Source organism: Myxine glutinosa, chromosome 2, assembly GCF_964187855.1.
Source record: "Myxine glutinosa chromosome 2, kmMyxGlut1.1, whole genome shotgun sequence".
Lineage (NCBI taxonomy): Eukaryota > Metazoa > Chordata > Myxini > Myxiniformes > Myxinidae > Myxine > Myxine glutinosa.
In genome coordinates, this window is record NC_136262.1 from 114,621,932 (window position 1) to 114,639,541 (window position 17,610).

At 48.1% G+C, this 17,610-nt stretch overlaps 1 protein-coding gene across 2 annotated transcripts in view; it reads left to right on the plus strand.

The window, feature by feature from the left end:
* The window catches only part of MTOR (mechanistic target of rapamycin kinase), a 55,711-nt gene that overhangs the window by 26,365 nt on the left and 11,736 nt on the right, over positions 1–17,610 (plus strand). For both annotated transcript variants that reach the window (XM_068104253.2, XM_068104254.2), the window contains 24 exons: positions 373–535; positions 638–730; positions 951–1,079; positions 1,156–1,298; positions 1,657–1,819; positions 3,957–4,102; positions 4,268–4,346; positions 4,597–4,736; positions 4,883–4,983; positions 5,188–5,303; positions 5,469–5,546; positions 5,738–5,845; positions 6,002–6,127; positions 6,306–6,437; positions 7,013–7,128; positions 7,313–7,430; positions 14,612–14,860; positions 15,191–15,291; positions 15,554–15,650; positions 16,064–16,162; positions 16,373–16,495; positions 16,846–17,028; positions 17,138–17,272; positions 17,393–17,567. In XM_068104253.2, the coding sequence (XP_067960354.2) occupies positions 373–535; positions 638–730; positions 951–1,079; positions 1,156–1,298; positions 1,657–1,819; positions 3,957–4,102; positions 4,268–4,346; positions 4,597–4,736; positions 4,883–4,983; positions 5,188–5,303; positions 5,469–5,546; positions 5,738–5,845; positions 6,002–6,127; positions 6,306–6,437; positions 7,013–7,128; positions 7,313–7,430; positions 14,612–14,860; positions 15,191–15,291; positions 15,554–15,650; positions 16,064–16,162; positions 16,373–16,495; positions 16,846–17,028; positions 17,138–17,272; positions 17,393–17,567 (3,113 nt within the window). The remainder of the gene's footprint in view (positions 1–372; positions 536–637; positions 731–950; positions 1,080–1,155; positions 1,299–1,656; positions 1,820–3,956; positions 4,103–4,267; positions 4,347–4,596; positions 4,737–4,882; positions 4,984–5,187; positions 5,304–5,468; positions 5,547–5,737; positions 5,846–6,001; positions 6,128–6,305; positions 6,438–7,012; positions 7,129–7,312; positions 7,431–14,611; positions 14,861–15,190; positions 15,292–15,553; positions 15,651–16,063; positions 16,163–16,372; positions 16,496–16,845; positions 17,029–17,137; positions 17,273–17,392; positions 17,568–17,610) is intronic.

Here is a 17,610-nt window from a genome sequence, read left to right on the forward strand (position 1 = left end):
TTGGACTTCTGGCAGACTCCTCACACCGTGACCCTTTGTGGTGGCTTTAAAAGGACCAGGGCCATGGCGTCAGCACCGCTTCTACATCAGGTGCTGCTGGCCAGGTGATCTCTTTTCAACGTTATGCGCCGAAGCTTCGCCTTTTCCAACGCCATGGCCGCCCAAGCTCAAGGTCGAGAATTAAATAAGAGGGGTAATTTAAAGGGAAAGCACACTGATGGGAAAAATAATACTGAGTTCTGGCAGGAAGTCTAAGGTCGAATGTGACCTGACCGCACTAATTACGGGACACCTATGTGACAGTCATAATTAAATAACTGCCTAAATAATCCCCTTACCCCTTAAACCATTATTGTCACGATATCATTCCAGGACTGCACTGGAGACCTTGGATTGCCTGTCGCATTCCCTGGACTTCACGGACTTTGCATCTCGTCTGATTCACCCAGCCGTACGGACGCTGGATTCCGACCCTGAACTCCGCACTCCGACAGCCGATTTGCTCACCTCCCTCGCCCTGCAGCTCGGAAAGAAAGTACGGACTGTTGTAGAATTTTGACCTGCTTATCCAACATGTCCGGAGTCATTTCATTGATGAACCAAAATCCTCACAGATCGATGTGTTGCTTCTTTTCAGTACCAGATATTCATCCCAATGGTGAGCAAGGTGATGACGAAGCATCGTATCACGCACACTCCGTATGAAAATCTGGTCTGCCGCATCCTAAAGGTATTCCTTCTTCAGAAACCGCCGCTGCGCAGATTGCCGCTGATGCGCTATGCGATAATTTAATGTATTTTCCATGGTAACTGACATTGGATGCAATCGACGACCATGTTGGAATTTGTCCTTGTCACCTCGGTCACGGCCTCCGTGCTGAAGGGCGTAAGCAATTGAACGAACATTCAAAGCTACAGCGCCATATGTCATTTTCCGTCCGCCCCATTAGGGAAGCCCCCTTGCAGAGGATGATGAGGAGTTGATGCAGCAGTGCCGGCAGGGCCGGGGAGGTCCTACAGAAACCCCCGAGCCAGGCTCCATCAAGAAGATGCTTCTTAGTACCGCCAACCTTCAAAAGGTCGTTGTCTGACTCTCTCTTTCTATCTTATATCTCTCTGGCACATTTTGTTGACTTTCCCTTGTGCGCATGGCAGGCATGGGGAGCAGCTCGCCGAGTTTCCAAAGATGACTGGATGGAGTGGTTGCGGCGACTCAGTTTTGAGCTTCTTAAGGAATCTCCCTCTCCAGCTCTGCGCTCCTGCTGGCCTCTTGCTCAGGCCTACACTCCTGCCGCCAGGTATACTGCTTGCTGCACTCGTCTCCACAAACTGGAAAAGGCAATCTTCCTTCATTAGTTATTCAATCGTTCCACTGAGCGTACGTTAGCTCCATTGTTGGGACAGCCCGCCTTTGCTGCTTCTCCTTCTCCAGTTCTTTCTCCTCTGAAACCTATCCTGGTTTTCCAGACTCTGGAAATTTTATGGTCCTTTAGTCTTAGGAATTAAGCAAAACTTTTGGTCACTTGGGTTCTGCAGACACCATCACGTGTTACTCAATAATTTGAGGAATTTGCTACAAACCCACAACCTCCATAAACTATTATCGTAATGTATAACGGTTGATTTGTCACCTTATTCCACCTCATCTCACCACAGGGATCTCTTCAATGCAGTCTTCTTGTCATGCTGGTCAGAGCTTCTTCCCCAGCAGCAAGAGGAGTTGGTACGCAGTATCGAGCTAGCGTTGACCTCTCAGGACATTCCAGAGGTGACGCAGACCCTGCTCAACCTCGCTGAGTTCATGGAGCACAGTGATAAGGTGGGCAGGATTGTCAGGAGTTGAATACTTTCATTTATTTATTTATTTGTTTTCAAACAGAATGTCCAGTTCTTCAATTTTGTCAATTAATGTAATTTTGATGCCGTAATGTAATACTCGTGGGAAGCCAGGATGCTTTTGGAATGATCAGTGGACTCTGCATCACTTAAGCTGATTTTATTGGTTTCTCGAGTTATCAAACAGAGTGACCACTATATTCGTCATGGGTGTGTGTCTGTCTGTCTGTCTGTCTGCCCGCAGCATAACTACCCGATGATATCATCCGATCTTGATGAAACTTGGGTGGGAGGTTGATATCATGATCTAGTTGAGTCCTGCCTGGAGTGGGCATATTGCGCCCATTGTGGGCGGAGCCACGCCCGAAAAAGATGTCTTTTTATGGGGTAATCGAGTTCAAGCTACATCTTCTCCGAGGGGTTTAGTGGAATCTGACAGGAGTTTCGGTATTTGGTTCGGCCAATGTCATGTGTCTAGCCCCACGGAGCTCGATTTTTCATTTTCGCCCTATTCGCCCTATTTCTAGTCTTCATCAATGATCTCTCCGACTCTCTGGAAAATCCTCTCTATCTCTTTGCTGATGACTCCACTATCTGCCGCTCCATTCCTCATCCCTCAGATCGGCAGTCTGCAGCCTCCTCACTCTCTGCAGACCTGGACAAAATCACAGACTGGGCAAACAAGTGGAACATGTCTTTCAATCCTGACAAATCTCACACTCTCACTTTGTCTCTCCAAAAAGACCGACTGGAAAACCCTCCCATCTACTTTCTCAACAATCCTCTCCAAGAAGTTCTGTCACTCAAGCTTTTGGGTCTCACTATCTGCCATGACCTTTCTTGGGAAAACCACATTTCCAAGCTGGCCTCCAAAGCCAGTCGCCGACTGGGCATCCTCCGTCATGCGAAGTCCTTCCTTGGCACACCTGAGCTCCTCACCACATACAAGGCTTTCATCCCCAGCACAATGGAATACCGTTCCCCCCTCTGGGCCGGTGCTCCTGCCTCACACCTAGCTCGGCTTCACGCTGTTGAAACCAAAGCTTTCAGAATCATTGGAATCTCCTGCGATGAAGCTAACTCCGAGGGCCTTTCACTCACTCAGCACAGGCAGGTTGGTGGTCTTTCTGTCTTCTACCGACTCCTCTCCGGCCTAGCTCCCCCAGCTCTCTCTGTGCTCTGTCCCCCTAATATTCCTACAGGTCGCACAAGATCTGACAGCAACCCTCTTTTGGTTAAACTGCCAAAATCTAGCCTCTCTGCTCACCTTCACTCTTTCATTGCCCTTTTCTCCCGCCTCTGCAACAAACTCCCCCACTCCCTTCAATCCCACTCCTCCCTCCAAGTCTTTAAAACAGCTGTTCACCACCATCTCTTGTCTTCCCTCATCCAAAACCTTGATCTTTTCTACCCCCGCTAATTCACCCTAGATACACTTTTTTTTGAAATTCCAACTTCTTTCCTGGAAGTCCTTGCAGTGTTCATATGTTTTATACTTCTCCCACCTCCCCCCAAGCCTTCTCCCTCCCACATTTCTCTCGATGTCCCTGCTCTCAAATGTTGTTTGTGTCCTTCCCCCTCTCTCCCCATCTTGTCTACTGCTCCCCTTATTTTGTGTTTTATGTGTCGGTTTGACTTTTTGTGTGATTAATGTTCGCTCTTTCACTTTCACGAGCCTCGATCTTGTATACAAAAAAAAGAAAATACAAAAAAAAAGAAAAAGGAAAGTCGATTTTTGATGGTTTTATTACATTCTTTGCTTCCTGATATGGTTAAATGTCATACATGGTCTTATATTATCACATACATCATGAAATACAAGTTTTCCAACAAATTTCATAATCTTCGACCTTTGAAGTTCACAAAAGTCAAATTTTCAAAGTTGTCGGAATCGAACCGAATTTTCGGTATTGTGTAGCTAACTAGTCTCATAACAGATAATACATTCCTATTTATATATTTTCAATGTCGGTTTTGACCTTTGTCATTGAATACCGCTCGCTCGTGAACCATCGTCGTCTCCTGACTTGTCCTTTTTATTCTTGGCCGGAATGATCTGTTGCCCTTTTCCATCTCCCTCACTCCGTCCCCCCACCACCCACAATAATCCCACTCCTCAGGGTCCCCTTCCTCTGCAAGATGACAACGGAGTGGTGTTACTGGGTCAGCGTGCAGCACGATGCCGTGCTTACGCCAAGGCACTGCACTACAAGGAGCTGGAGTTCCAGAAAAGACCAACACCTGCGATCCTCGAATCTCTCATCAGGTGCAACATCGGGCCCAGTGTGGCTAAACCATGTCCAAACAATTTCGTTTAAGGAAACTGGAGTGAAAATCACTTTTTGTGAGCTTTATTAAATCGGAAGAATTTTCAATAAAGCCAAACGTTTTGACCTTTTTGGATGACCTTGACCTTATGATGTTAAATCAGCATCAACAATAAGCTACAGCAGCCAGAAGCCGCAGCGGGTGTTCTGGAGTATGCCATGAAGCACCACGAGGGAGAGCTGGTAAGGAGTCGCAAGTCTGCATGACACCATGTGGTCTAGTGCTCAAATTAGGCCCCACTCCCACTAATCCAGGGTTGCACACATACAGTATGGTTTAACATGGTGTTGAGGAGCAGCTCCGGGTTTCACATCAACGCTAATAGCATTATATAAATTATTTGCTGTATAGTACAGTATATAACTAGGCCGTGCCTAACCTGCCGTGGTCCCATAGCAGACCCTTATGTTGGCTCTCCATTAACATCACCAGGAAATCCAGGGCACGTGGTACGAGAAACTTCATGATTGGGATGACGCCCTGGCGGCATATGAGCGCAAGATGGAGGTGGCTCGAGATGACCCTGAGCTAATGCTGGGGAGGATGAGATGCCTTGAGGCTCTGGGAGAATGGTACGAATGAAAATGCTGGACTAGCTACAGGTCAAAGAGTAGAGTGCTTGAGGAACTGGAGAAATGTAGCCAGGTGTGCACGATAGGCATATGGGAGTAAAGCAGCAACTCTGCTTTTTCTACTAACAAGGTGCCATGTGTACCAGGGGACAGCTGCACCAGATATGCTGTGATAAGTGGACGTTGGTGGGCGAGGAGACGCAGGCCAAAATGGCTCGGATGGCAGCTGCTGCAGCTTGGGGCCTTTGTACGTACCTTGTTCTTGTTTAGGTCGTGTCTCGTCCATCTCACCCAATGGTCTGCAGCTAATCCGCCAGTCACATTTCTGGATTCCTTCTTGAATGCTGCTTGATTTGCAAACTTTGTTTTGGAAGTGTTTCACCTTTTTAAAAATAAAACTTAATATCTGTCTAATGCACTTCTCATACGTTCCTGATTCTATCCGTACAAGGCCAGTGGGACAGCATGGAGGAGTACTCGTGCATGATACCCAGAGATACTCAAGATGGCGCATTCTACCGAGCGGTCTTAGCCCTGCATCAAGACCATTTTTATCTTGCCCAGCAGGTAAGTGTAAAATCCTAACGCCTCAGTATTAAACAGGAAAAAGACATAATCGTGTCACGAAGGTGTTTGTGTCTGCTGTTCGTGCATTCTCCCGTGTGTTTGAGTTTTCATGCTCTCCGCCATAACCCTCGACCAAACTCCCCGTCGTTCTTTTCCCAACGAAAGTGCATTGACAAGGCGAGAGACATCCTCGATACTGAACTCACTGCCATGGCTGGAGAGAGTTACAGCAGAGCTTATGGGGTAACTTGTCTTTTGCTTCCACCTCTTCTTCTTCCTCCATTCTCCCAAGCTCTCATCGTTTCTCTTCACCTCGTTCCCTCTTTGTTCTTCTCTCTTCATGTCCCTCATCTTGTTAATTATATATTCCCATGATTCTAGGTCAGCATTTTGCCGTCTATGTTGTGAATTATTTATGTTTGTGGGCTCGGCAGGCAATGGTTTCATGCCAGATGTTGAGTGAGCTGGAAGAAGTAATGCAATACAAGCTTGTACCTGAACGCAGGGACATCATCCGGCAGACGTGGTGGAACCGACTGCAGGTGCGTGTTTTTGTAATGGGTATTTTTGAAATGTTTATTTTGCGTGTGGAAGGTGTGAGTGTCTGATTCTGGAGGTACGATGGACACGTAGATAATATGAGGTGGTTCTGGAGGTGGTATGAACGGGGATTCATATGCAGGTTGCGGTATGTGCAGGGTTGCCAGCGGATTGTGGAGGACTGGCAGCGGATACTTATGGTGCGATCTCTCGTCCTTTCCATACATGAGGACAGCCAGACGTGGTTAAAGTATGCCAGCCTTTGTGGCAAGAGTAGACGTCTGGTGAGTGGAGTGTTCACCCTCACACAGATGCCACGTCTCATTGTGCATTACATCCTTGTCTACATCAATATTATATCCTAAATAGGTCTTCAGGGTTAAATTTTCTTCGCTCGGTGAAAGGTTCCTTCGATTGTCGCGTTAATTTGTTTCTCTTTTTCTCTCACTCTCTCTCTGGCAGGCATTGGCTCACAAAACCCTGGTGCAGCTCCTCTCTGTGGACCCGTCGCTGCAGCTCGATCAGCCGTTGCCCATCACTCAGCCCCAGGCCACGTACGCCTACATGAAGTACATGTGGAAAAGCAATCACAAGGTATGGCGAGGGGTTGAAGGTTACGGGGGATGGAGCTGCTGAGATCACGAGGGAAGATTTGGGAGATAGAGGGCAATGGAGAAGGATAAATGATATTGAAGAAGTCTGAATACAACAACAACAACATGCATTTTAAGGCCATTTTCCCTGCTAGAGCGGGGGTTAGCCTTGCGGGCCCCATGACAATCATGGTTCCCTGTTTGAGGCAATGTTTTTATGGCCGGATGCCCTTCCTGACGCCAACCCTTGGTCGCCTCTTACGATCCGCAGGGATACGGTGTACTTATTCTAAACCGGGGTACACACCGGGATCATTCATCCCAGCAAGCTGGTACTCAATTTGCCGACCTCGGAAGGATGACAGGCGGAGTCTTCAGCCCCCCTGGCGTTAAATGAGCAATCGACCGGGATTCGAACTCGGGATCCTAGGATCCCAAGCCAGCACCCTAACCGCTAAGCCAACACCAGGCTTGATATTGAAGATATCAGCAGGTTTTTTTTTTTTATTTCACGTGTCACATTCTAAGTTTGATAACTTCATTTGTTTCCTCCTTCTGTGCACGCGTCCTCCTCAGCTTGAAGCATTCCAGCACATGCAGCATTTTGTGCAAACGGCCCAGCAGGGTTCAGGGCAAACTTCACCTGAAGAAATCAATTGCGTGACCCCTGATCTCAAAAAATTGCTGGCAAGGTGAGCTCGCACCAGCTCCTTGGATTGTGAGTATCTACTTGGCTTTCTAAGCCGAGTGATCATGCACACTCCTCTGCACCTACTGCACTCAGCATCAGGTTAACAATCCCTTCTTGTCCCGAATTCGGGCCTGGCTCTGCGTATATTGACCAATCACAACCCTTGTCCATCAATCGACCTACAGATGCTATCTCAAGCTTGGCGAGTGGCAGCTGAGTCTGCAAGGCATAAGTGAGAGCACAATCCCCCAGGCTTTGCGCTTCTACAATTCGGCCACGGAGCATGACCCGACCTGGTACAAGGTGAGATGGAGTGTGGTTTTCATACGTATGGAGTTAAACAAGTAAGTAAAAGCAAATTCAAAACTACGATGGAGTTCTCACCTTAAAGCTCACATTTTTTAATGTACAGTGTATCTGACATCCAGATTTTTTTTTACCCTTCCGGTGAAACTGCCAAAATCCAGGATCACTGCTCCCTTCTACTTGGTTGTTCCTCTTTTTTTCCACCTGTGGAACCAACTTCCACATTCTCTTCAATCTCATTCTTCCCTCCAAGTCTTCAAGACAGCTGCTCACCACCATCTCAAATCATTCTCCATCCAAACCCAATTTCTATTTTTTTCTTCCTGAAAGTTTATGCCTGTGGTCCACCTTGTCCAGCCCCTGCATCCTCCTCCACCCCTCATTACCTCTGCCACCAAAGGTGGATGGAGGTTATGTTTTCACCCCTATCTGTTTGTTTGTTATATACAAAATATCTCAAAAAGTTGTGGACGGATACAGACGAAATTTGGCAGAGATGTAGCATATGTGGCAACGACGAAATGCTTAGATTTTGGTGAATATCCGGATTCGGATCCGGCTACTAAAAAATTTTAAAGTGATTCTTCACCATTGGGAGATAGGGCCAAAAACGATACATAGCAGGATATCTCAAAAAGTTATGGATGGATTTGGACGAAACTTGGTGGACCGGTTGGGTGTCTGACAAGGACAATTCGATTCGATTTTGGTGAAGATCTGAATATGGATTCGGATATGAGAATTATTAAATTTCTAAAGGGATTCTTCACCATTGGGAGATCGGGCCAAAAACGATACATAGCAGGATATCTCAAAAAGTTATGGATGGATTTGGACGAAACTTGGTGGACCGGTTGGGTGTCTGACAAGGACAATTCGATTCGATTTTGGTGAAGATCTGAATATGGATTCGGATATGAGAATTATTAAATTTCTAAAGGGATTCTTCACCATTGGGAGATCGGGCCAAAAACGTTACATATCAGGATATCTCAAAAAGTTGTGTATGGATTTGGACGAAACTTGTTGGACAGGTTGTGTGTGTGACAAGGAATAATCGATTCAATTTTGGTGAAGATCTGGATCTGGCTAGTAGAATTTTTAAAAGTGATTCTTCACCATTGGTATTCATATTACCAATTCATTCATATTGAATAACGAAAAGTCCTGTGCTGTCTTTCCCTCGCGGTCCCTCTGTGCTGTCTTTCCCTCACGGTTCCCCTGTACTGTCTTTCCCTCGTGGTCCCCCTGTGCTGTCTTTCCCTCACGGTCCCTCTGTGCTGTCTTTCCCTCGCGGTCCCTCTGTGCTGTCTTTCCCTCGCGGTCCCTCTGTGCTGTCTTTCCCTCGTGGTCCCCCTGTACTGTCTTTCCCTCGCGGTCCCCCTGTACTGTCTATTCCTCATGGTCCCTCTGTGCTGTCTTTCCCTCGCGGTCCCCCTGTACTGTCTTTCCCTCACGGTCCCCCTGTGCTGTCTTTCCCTCGCGGTCCCCCTGTACTGTCTTTCCCTCGCGGTCCCTCTGTGCTGTCTTTCCCTCGCAGTCCCCCTGTACTGTCTTTCCCTCGCAGTCCCCCTGTACTGTCTTTCCCTCGCGGTCCCCCTGTGCTGTCTTTCCCTCACGGTCCCCCTGTGCTGTCTTTCCCTCGCGGTCCCCCTGTACTGTCTTTCCCTCGCGGTCCCCCTGTGCTGTCTTTCCCTCGCGGTCCCCCTGTGCTGTCTTTCCCTCGCGGTCCCCCTGTGCTGTCTTTCCCTCACGGTCCCCCTGTGCTGGCTTTCCCTCACGGTCCCCCTGTGCTGTCTTTCCCTCGCGGTCCCCCTGTGCTGTCTTTCCCTCGCGGTCCCCCTGTACTGTCTTTCCCTCGCAGTCCCCCTGTGCTGTCTTTCCCTCACGGTCCCCCTGTGCTGTCTTTCCCTCACGGTCCCCCTGTGCTGTCTTTCCCTCGCGGTCCCCCTGTGCTGTCTTTCCCTCGCGGTCCCCCTGTACTGTCTTTCCCTCGCAGTCCCCCTGTACTGTCTTTCCCTCGCGGTCCCCCTGTGCTGTCTTTCCCTCGCGGTCCCCCTGTACTGTCTTTCCCTCGCAGTCCCCCTGTACTGTCTTTCCCTCGCGGTCCCCCTGTGCTGTCTTTCCCTCGCGGTCCCCCTGTGCTGTCTTTCCCTCACGGTCCCCCTGTGCTGTCTTTCCCTCGCGGTCCCCCTGTGCTGTCTTTCCCTCGCGGTCCCCCTGTACTGTCTTTCCCTCGCAGTCCCCCTGTACTGTCTTTCCCTCGCGGTCCCCCTGTGCTGTCTTTCCCTCGCGGTCCCCCTGTGCTGTCTTTCCCTCGCGGTCCCCCTGTGCTGTGTTTCCCTCACGGTCCCCCTGTGCTGTCTTTCCCTCACGGTCCCCCTGTGCTGTCTTTCCCTCGCGGTCCCCCTGTGCTGTCTTTCCCTCGCGGTCCCCCTGTACTGTCTTTCCCTCGCAGTCCCCCTGTACTGTCTTTCCCTCGCAGTCCCCCTGTACTGTCTTTCCCTCGCAGTCCCCCTGTACTGTCTTTCCCTCGCGGTCCCCCTGTGCTGTCTTTCCCTCACGGTCCCCCTGTGCTGTCTTTCCCTCGCGGTCCCCCTGTACTGTCTTTCCCTCGCGGTCCCCCTGTGCTGTCTTTCCCTCGCGGTCCCCCTGTGCTGTCTTTCCCTCGCAGTCCCCCTGTACTGTCTTTCCCTCGCGGTCCCCCTGTGCTGTCTTTCCCTCACGGTCCCCCTGTGCTGTCTTTCCCTCGCGGTCCCCCTGTGCTGTCTTTCCCTCGCGGTCCCTCTGTGCTGTCTTTCCCTCGCGGTCCCCCTGTACTGTCTTTCCCTCGCGGTCCCCCTGTGCTGTCTTTCCCTCGGGGTCTCCCTGTGCTGTCTTTCCCTCGCGGTCCCTCTGTGCTGTCTTTCCCTCGCGGTCCCCCTGTACTGTCTTTCCCTCGCGGTCCCTCTGTGCTGTCTTTCCCTCGCGGTCCCTCTGTGCTGTCTTTCCCTCGCGGTCCCCCTGTACTGTCTTTCCCTCACGGTCCCTCTGTGCTGTCCTTCCCTCGCGGTCCCCCTGTGCTGTCTTTCCCTCACGGTTATCAGCTCTTTCACGAGCCTCGATTCAGTATAAAAATAAAAATAAAAAAAAATGGCCAACCAGGCAGAGGTTTGCTCCCTACTGAGTGCCGTTCTAGTTCCTACGTGCATCCCTTGTTTGCCGTCTCCGTTTATTTTCTCTCTCTGCCCTGCTGCTGTTGGCAGTTTCCCCTTCTCATTCTGCTCTTCTTTTTGTTCTCTTGTGGCCTCATCCGTTCTGTTTTCTTGCTCTTCCTTGAGCCTTGACTTTGTGTGCAAAAAAAAATTATATCGAAGAGTAATTGGTTTCCAGAAGCTTAGAATCCAAATCTTTAATAGTTCTCTATTTGGTCAAATTTGAACCCACAACCAACAAGGATGCTCGTTCACAGTGTCTTCAACACACGGTAACCAACGAAAAGGCAATCGTTTGCATATTATGTAATTGTGGTTCAAATGAGAGGTGAAACAGACCAGATGAAAGAGCAGGTTGTCCTTCAATGCTGAGCAGGAAACCCCAATGGAAACGACCTCTTTATTAACTGGAGAGTTCATAGAGCATGATACCCCGTGCAGTGTTCATGTATATACTGTACTTCAATTTAAACAAAATAACGATTTTGAAGATCGTTTTAAAATACAGAAGTTTGGCACTACTGATGTAGTCTTACACACAACCAATATGTACTGTAATAAGACAACGTTGTGCCGCAGTTTAAGAGATTGAGGCATTATCGATCACCATAAAATGCAGCGTCATTCAACATCGTACATAGCCATAGCGACGGCCTCTTCTTCACCCCGATCTGCACCATCTCACATGCCGCACCTACTTCCTAGGGGCTGTGCTTGATGGCTCGTATTACGTACACCTATAGAACGTGTGCAAGTACAGCTAAACTGGAGGTTCTTGGAAGTATTATGATGGCAATTTGTGTTCTTCAGTGTTCAAGTATATAATTCAATTTAAATAAAGGTTTAGAGAGATTTAAAGGTGTATAAATTAATTAATTTCATTTTCTGTACAGTGTCTATTACATCACCCTATACAACACATTACATTAGTTATTCGTGCCTGTTGTTTGTGTCCTTTACAACATACTTAAAAACAGTACATTTCCTGTTTGGAATGATTCCCCATTTTGTTTGACTCACAGACAGGTAGAGTAAAAATATTAACTCACTCCTCTTCACATTTGCGAGTGGGACAAATTCAGAGCCAAAATACGGTAAAAATGTCTTCCTATTCATTTTCCGATTTGTGTTCAAAACATAACATTTAATTGAAGTAAGTTGTTCCTCGTTCATAAACTGATCAGATAGTCAACAACAACACAACAACATGCATTTTAAGGCCATTTTCCCTGCTAGAGCGGGGGTTAGCCTTGCGGTCCCCATGACAATCTTCTCCATTTTGCCCTATTTTCTGCATCTCTCCTTGTTAACCCCCTTGCCCGCATTTCTTCTTCCACCATCTTTAGCCAAGTCTTTCTCGGTCTTCCCCGTCCTCTACTTCCTTCTACATTAATTTCCATCACTCTTCTCAACCAGTCACTTTCATCCTTCCTCAACACATGACCAAACCATCTCAACCTGTTCCTCTTCACAGCATCAATCACAGGCAATATTCCCATCATCTTTCGCAATTCATCATTTGTCTTCCTCTCTCTCAATGATACTCCGCACATCCATCGAACCATTCGCATTTCCACCCTTTCCAGCCTTCGTTGCTGCTCTACGTTCATTACCCATGTCTCGCTCCCATAAATCATAACACTTCTCACATGCAGCATACACCTTTCCCTTCAGCTTCAGCGACACTCTCCTCCTCATCAGCACGCCACTCAGTTCCCGAAACTTCTTCCATGCACATCTCACTCGAGCAACCGTTGCCGAGTCTGATCCACCTTCTCCATTCAGCATGTCTCCGAGGTAGCAAAATGTTTTCACACCTTCCAGCTTCACGCCGTCTCCAAGATCCAACTCAACATTTCCTCCATCTGCAGCTCCCTCTGTGCACACCTTACATTTGAATGTAGCTGCCACACTGGTAAATGACCCTCTCAGACCACTACATTTTTGATGAACCCACTCAGCGCACATTGTACATTGAATGGAGTTCACTCCGACACCGTTCCTGCACACAGCACACGGCCACTTCCCAGTTCTTTCCACCTCACCACATGCTTTACCACTTGCCATCACCTTCGTCTTTCCGATATTCACCTTCAGACCTTTTGTCTCAATACATTCCTTCCACTTGTTCATCTTTTCCTTCAGTCCATCCATACTTTCCGCAATCAACACCAGATCATCTGCATACAACAACTCCCACGGTAAACCCTCCTTTACGTTCTGAGCCAGCACCTCCATCACAGCTACAAATAGTAGTGGACTTAGTACCGACCCCTGATGCACTCCCACCTTCACCTCAAACTCACCACTGTTCCCGTCCTTCGTCCTTACAGCTGTGCGCGCTCTTTTGTACATTGCCATCACTACTCTGATCAACCATTCCTCCACTCCTAACTTCCTCAATGCCCATGTCAATACTTTGCGTGGAACCCTATCGAATGCTTTCTCCAGATCAGCAAACCCAAAAAACAACTTCTTCCTCTTCCCCATGTACTTCTCCTGCAACTGCCTCACAATGAAAATCGCATCTGTCGTTCCTCTTCCTGGCATAAATCCAAACTGCATTTCGTCGATCTTCACTTTCTTCCTTATCCTCCTCTCCAACACCCTTTCCAATACCTTCATTCCATGCTCCAATAACGTTATCGCTCGGTACGAGCCACACTCCAGAGGGTCACCTTTCCCCTTGTATAGAGGGACGAGGGTACTCAGTTCCCAAATCCCCTGGAATGCGGCCTTCTTTCACCACCAGATTACAGATCTCTGTCATTCTCTTCACACCCCAACTTCCTGCTGCCTTCAACATATCTCCCACAACTCCCGTCGGCCATCCCGCTTTTCCACTCTTCATTGCTTTTATCGCTTCCTCAACTTCCTTCTCAGTTATCTTCTCTGCCGGTCCTAAAACTGGGTTACTCTCTATGTTGCCATCCCATTCATTCTCTGTATTCAACAGCATTTCCATATATCTTTTCCATCTTCCTTTAATTCCATCTGGGTCGACAGCGATTTGTCCCACTTCATCCTTCAAGCAACTCACCCCCATCACATCACACCTCTCTTTCGCTATGTGCTTTGCAATCCTGAATACTGCTTTCTGACCCTCTTCCGAATCCAAGCGTTCTCCGAACATTTTCCTACATGCCTCCTGCGCCTTTGCTACCTCTTTCTTTGCAGCCTTCCTGGCTGCCTTATAACTTTCATGCTCTGCTATTTCTGCTCCCGTACCCTTCGCCTTCTGCCACTCCTTGAACTTCTTCCTCTTCTCGTCAGTCCTCTTTCCAACTTCATCATCCCACCACCATGTTTCCGAGTGCCTCGGTGGTCCTTTTGTCCATCCACATACCTCACCAACGGCTCCCAACAGACTAGCTTTCATTGACATCCAACCACTTTCAAGCTCAACCACATCATCCTCTACCCTACTCAGCCTCTCTTTTAATGCCTCCCTTACTGTCACCTCTTTCAACCTTCACACCTTCATTCTTGGTTGGTACTTCACCCCCCGAGCTCTCCTCGCACCTTTCACCCTTATGTCGCAGACAACCAAGTGGTGCTGTGAAACAGCCTCCTCCCCCGGGATCACCTTTGTGTCCCGGAGGTGCCCCCTATCTCGCCTACGCACCATCAGGTAGTCAACGGTTGTCGTCGACCCACCTGACGTGTATGTAACAAGCTTATTATCCTCTTTCTGGAACTGAGTATTACAAATCAACAAATCAGCTCCATCAGCAAACTACAAAATCCTTTCACCTTCTCCATTTCTCACACCATATCCATAACCCCCATGAACTCCCTCAAAACCATCCATACTCCTTCCCACATGTCCATTCAGGTCTCCTCCCACCACAACAATTTCCTCATCTTTCATGTTTTCCATCAGTTTCTCTATCGCACACCAGAACTTGTCCTTCTCTTCATTGCTTCGACCGTTTGGGGTAATAAACTGGTGTAATGCTGAACCGAGGATTGTCCTTTCCTCAGGCATGGCATGCATGGGCGGTCATGAACTTTGAAACAGTCCTCCATTACAAGCACCAGGGCCAGGTGGGTGGCCGTGAGGATAGAGCCGGCCTAGCTGCGAAGCCCTGCAAGCCTGGAGAGGCGGACGAGGGGAATGGAGTTGTAGGACCTGTGGAGCGTGAGGGAAATGATGAGTTGGTTGGAAGCGATGGGGAAGCACTGGCATCGGAGGAAAGCCTGGACGAGGTCGTGGCAAGTAAGGGCACGGAGGTGAGTGACCAGCCCAGCATCAGAGGCCTGCAAGTTAACATTTGAGTTTAAACACTTGTTTTCAAGATAAAATTTTGCTAATACCATCACTTTTCCATATACTTCTCATCTAATCTATTGATTTTCATATTTTCTGCACGTCATGCCATTTTGCCAAAGCCGTTAGCAGTTTTTCTCCGGCCATGTTGGCGCCCAACGGCCTGTCACTGATCCTCTGATCTGGATAATGTAGTGATTGTGGTATTTCTAAGTACCATAGGAATTCGATTTACATCCCCCTTACTCCATCTCCTACCCCACTCCCCACTTGATTCTCTTCAATTCCCAAAGGACCTCTCACAAACTATATTGACCTATACAGTTGCAGCTGTTCAGGGGTTCTTCCGCTCGATTGCCCTCTCTCGTGGCAATAACTTGCAGGACACACTCAGGTATGGATCTGAGAGGATTTGAAGTACCTGCATGTCGTTTGAGTTAACGTTTGGGATTTTTAATGCTTGAGGTGAGAACATTTGTTCTGCCTTTTTGTGCCAAAGTTTCTTTTGCACTTTGAAGGAACGTCGTTTAATGCTCCGCTCATGGCTCTTAAGCAATAACCCGGATTCACTTACAGATTTCATTTGGGAGTTTTGTGTGGAAGGGGTGATGGTGGTTGTTTAGTGTTTTGAGTATGTACTCCTGTTTGATCCACAGGGTGCTGACGCTGTGGTTTGAATGTGGTCACTGGGCAGAGGTAAACGAGGCTCTCGTAGAAGGAATCAAGACCATCCAAATAGACACTTGGCTTCAGGTACAGCTGTCCGATTTGTGCAGCGTCACTAATGCCCGACTTTCGAGTTAAAATATTGTTTTTGGTGTGTAATGGTTCGAGCAGCAGAGGCCATCCTCATACCTGATAGTGTCAATTCCAAATTGCCCTGATGGCATTAAGGGTCGACCACAAAGTGTAGACTGGCATCACACATGCCATGCACATATAGATTTTTATTTTATTTTTTTTTTAAACCATGATTCCTTCATTTAGGATTGAGCCCACAGCCTCTGGGATGGCAGTATAGCACCCCCCAAAAGTCCCATGCAGTCATTTGAACACAAAAGCAACTCTGACAAGTTAACTCAGCAGGTTGATGTAATTTTGTATGCTTTATTTTTATCTATTACAATATTATGATGCTTATTATTTTGAAATAATTGTGTTGGCAGGTGATTCCGCAGTTGATTGCCCGGATAGATACACTGCGGCCCCTTGTTGGCCGATTGGTCCATCAACTCCTCACGGACATTGGCAAACATCACCCGCAGGTGGATTTGCTTTCTCCACACTACAGTAGCAAATCCCCAACCATAATCCTGAACCCCCAGGAGGAGCTGTTATTTCTGCAATCACCCTCACTCCGTTTATTTATTTATTTTCTGACTGAGTTGCAGTTCTTGAGCTCCACTGTTATTCACTTCAGGTACTATCCTAATACCCTGCACTGGTCCTAATAAGCGATGATGTGTGTGCCTCAGGCCTTGATCTACCCACTCACGGTGGCAAGTAAGTCGGCCAGTCCAGCGAGGCACAGTGCTGCCAACAAGATACTCAAGAACATGTGTGATCACAGCAACACCTTGGTTAAACAGGCCATGATGGTATGCCAGCACCATGCAATCATTACCACCCTCCTTCACCAACCCCCTTCCCTTTTCCCCTCAAACCAACCACCACATAACCGGTACCCCTCATCCTTCACAAATTATCAGCACCACACAATCAGCAGTTCACACTATCCCCCTCCTAAAATGTCCGCCACATGATGCGTCGCCCCATACTCATGAGTAAACATGGAGAAGGAAGGAAGGAAAGAGTTTGTTGTTGTTGGTAAATAAAAGTAAAAGGACACTCTGTGAAGATGAAGAACATATCTTTTCAAGCATTTTAATGACATGTGGGGTGGGCCATACAAAGAGACAGATGGACACAGGTGACTCTTGTGTGGCAGGTTTCGGAGGAGTTGATCCGTGTGGCGATCCTGTGGCACGAATTGTGGCACGAGGGCCTGGAGGAGGCTTCCAGATTGTACTTTGGGGAGCGTAATGTGCGAGGAATGTTTGAAGTTCTGGAACCTCTGCATGCCATGATGGAGCGTGGGCCGCAAACACTCAAAGAAACGTCATTTAACCAGGTTAGATCATAAAATTATCGAGTTGTTCGAAGAGGTTTGAACAAAAATATAGGTCTAGCCCAAGTGACCACAACACTTTCTAACCCGGCGGTCGACCTCACCACCGAAGGCCTACGGACGAGACCTCATGGAGGCACAGGAATGGTGCCGCAAATTTACACGTTCTGGGAACCAGAAGGACCTCACACAGGCTTGGGACCTTTATTACCACGTCTTCCGCCGGATTTCCAAACAACTTCCCCAGGTGTCACAATTTTCTCACATTCTTTAATCACCAGTCTCACCTTCACTGAGGCTTGCTATTGTTTAGTCTCAGGTTTACCATTTGGGCTACATCATGACCCCAAGTGTCAATGTTCCCCAGCTCACATCTTTGGAACTCCAATACGTCTCTCCCAAGCTGCTCATGTGCCGTGAGCTTGAGCTTGCTGTACCGGGAACATATGAACCACAACAGGCCGTGGTACGAATCCAGTCTCTGGCCTCCTCACTGCAGGTCATCACATCAAAACAGCGACCACGGAAGCTTACCATAATGGGTGAGTCACAAAGCATGAAAGGAATCCATCGACATAGTTAGGG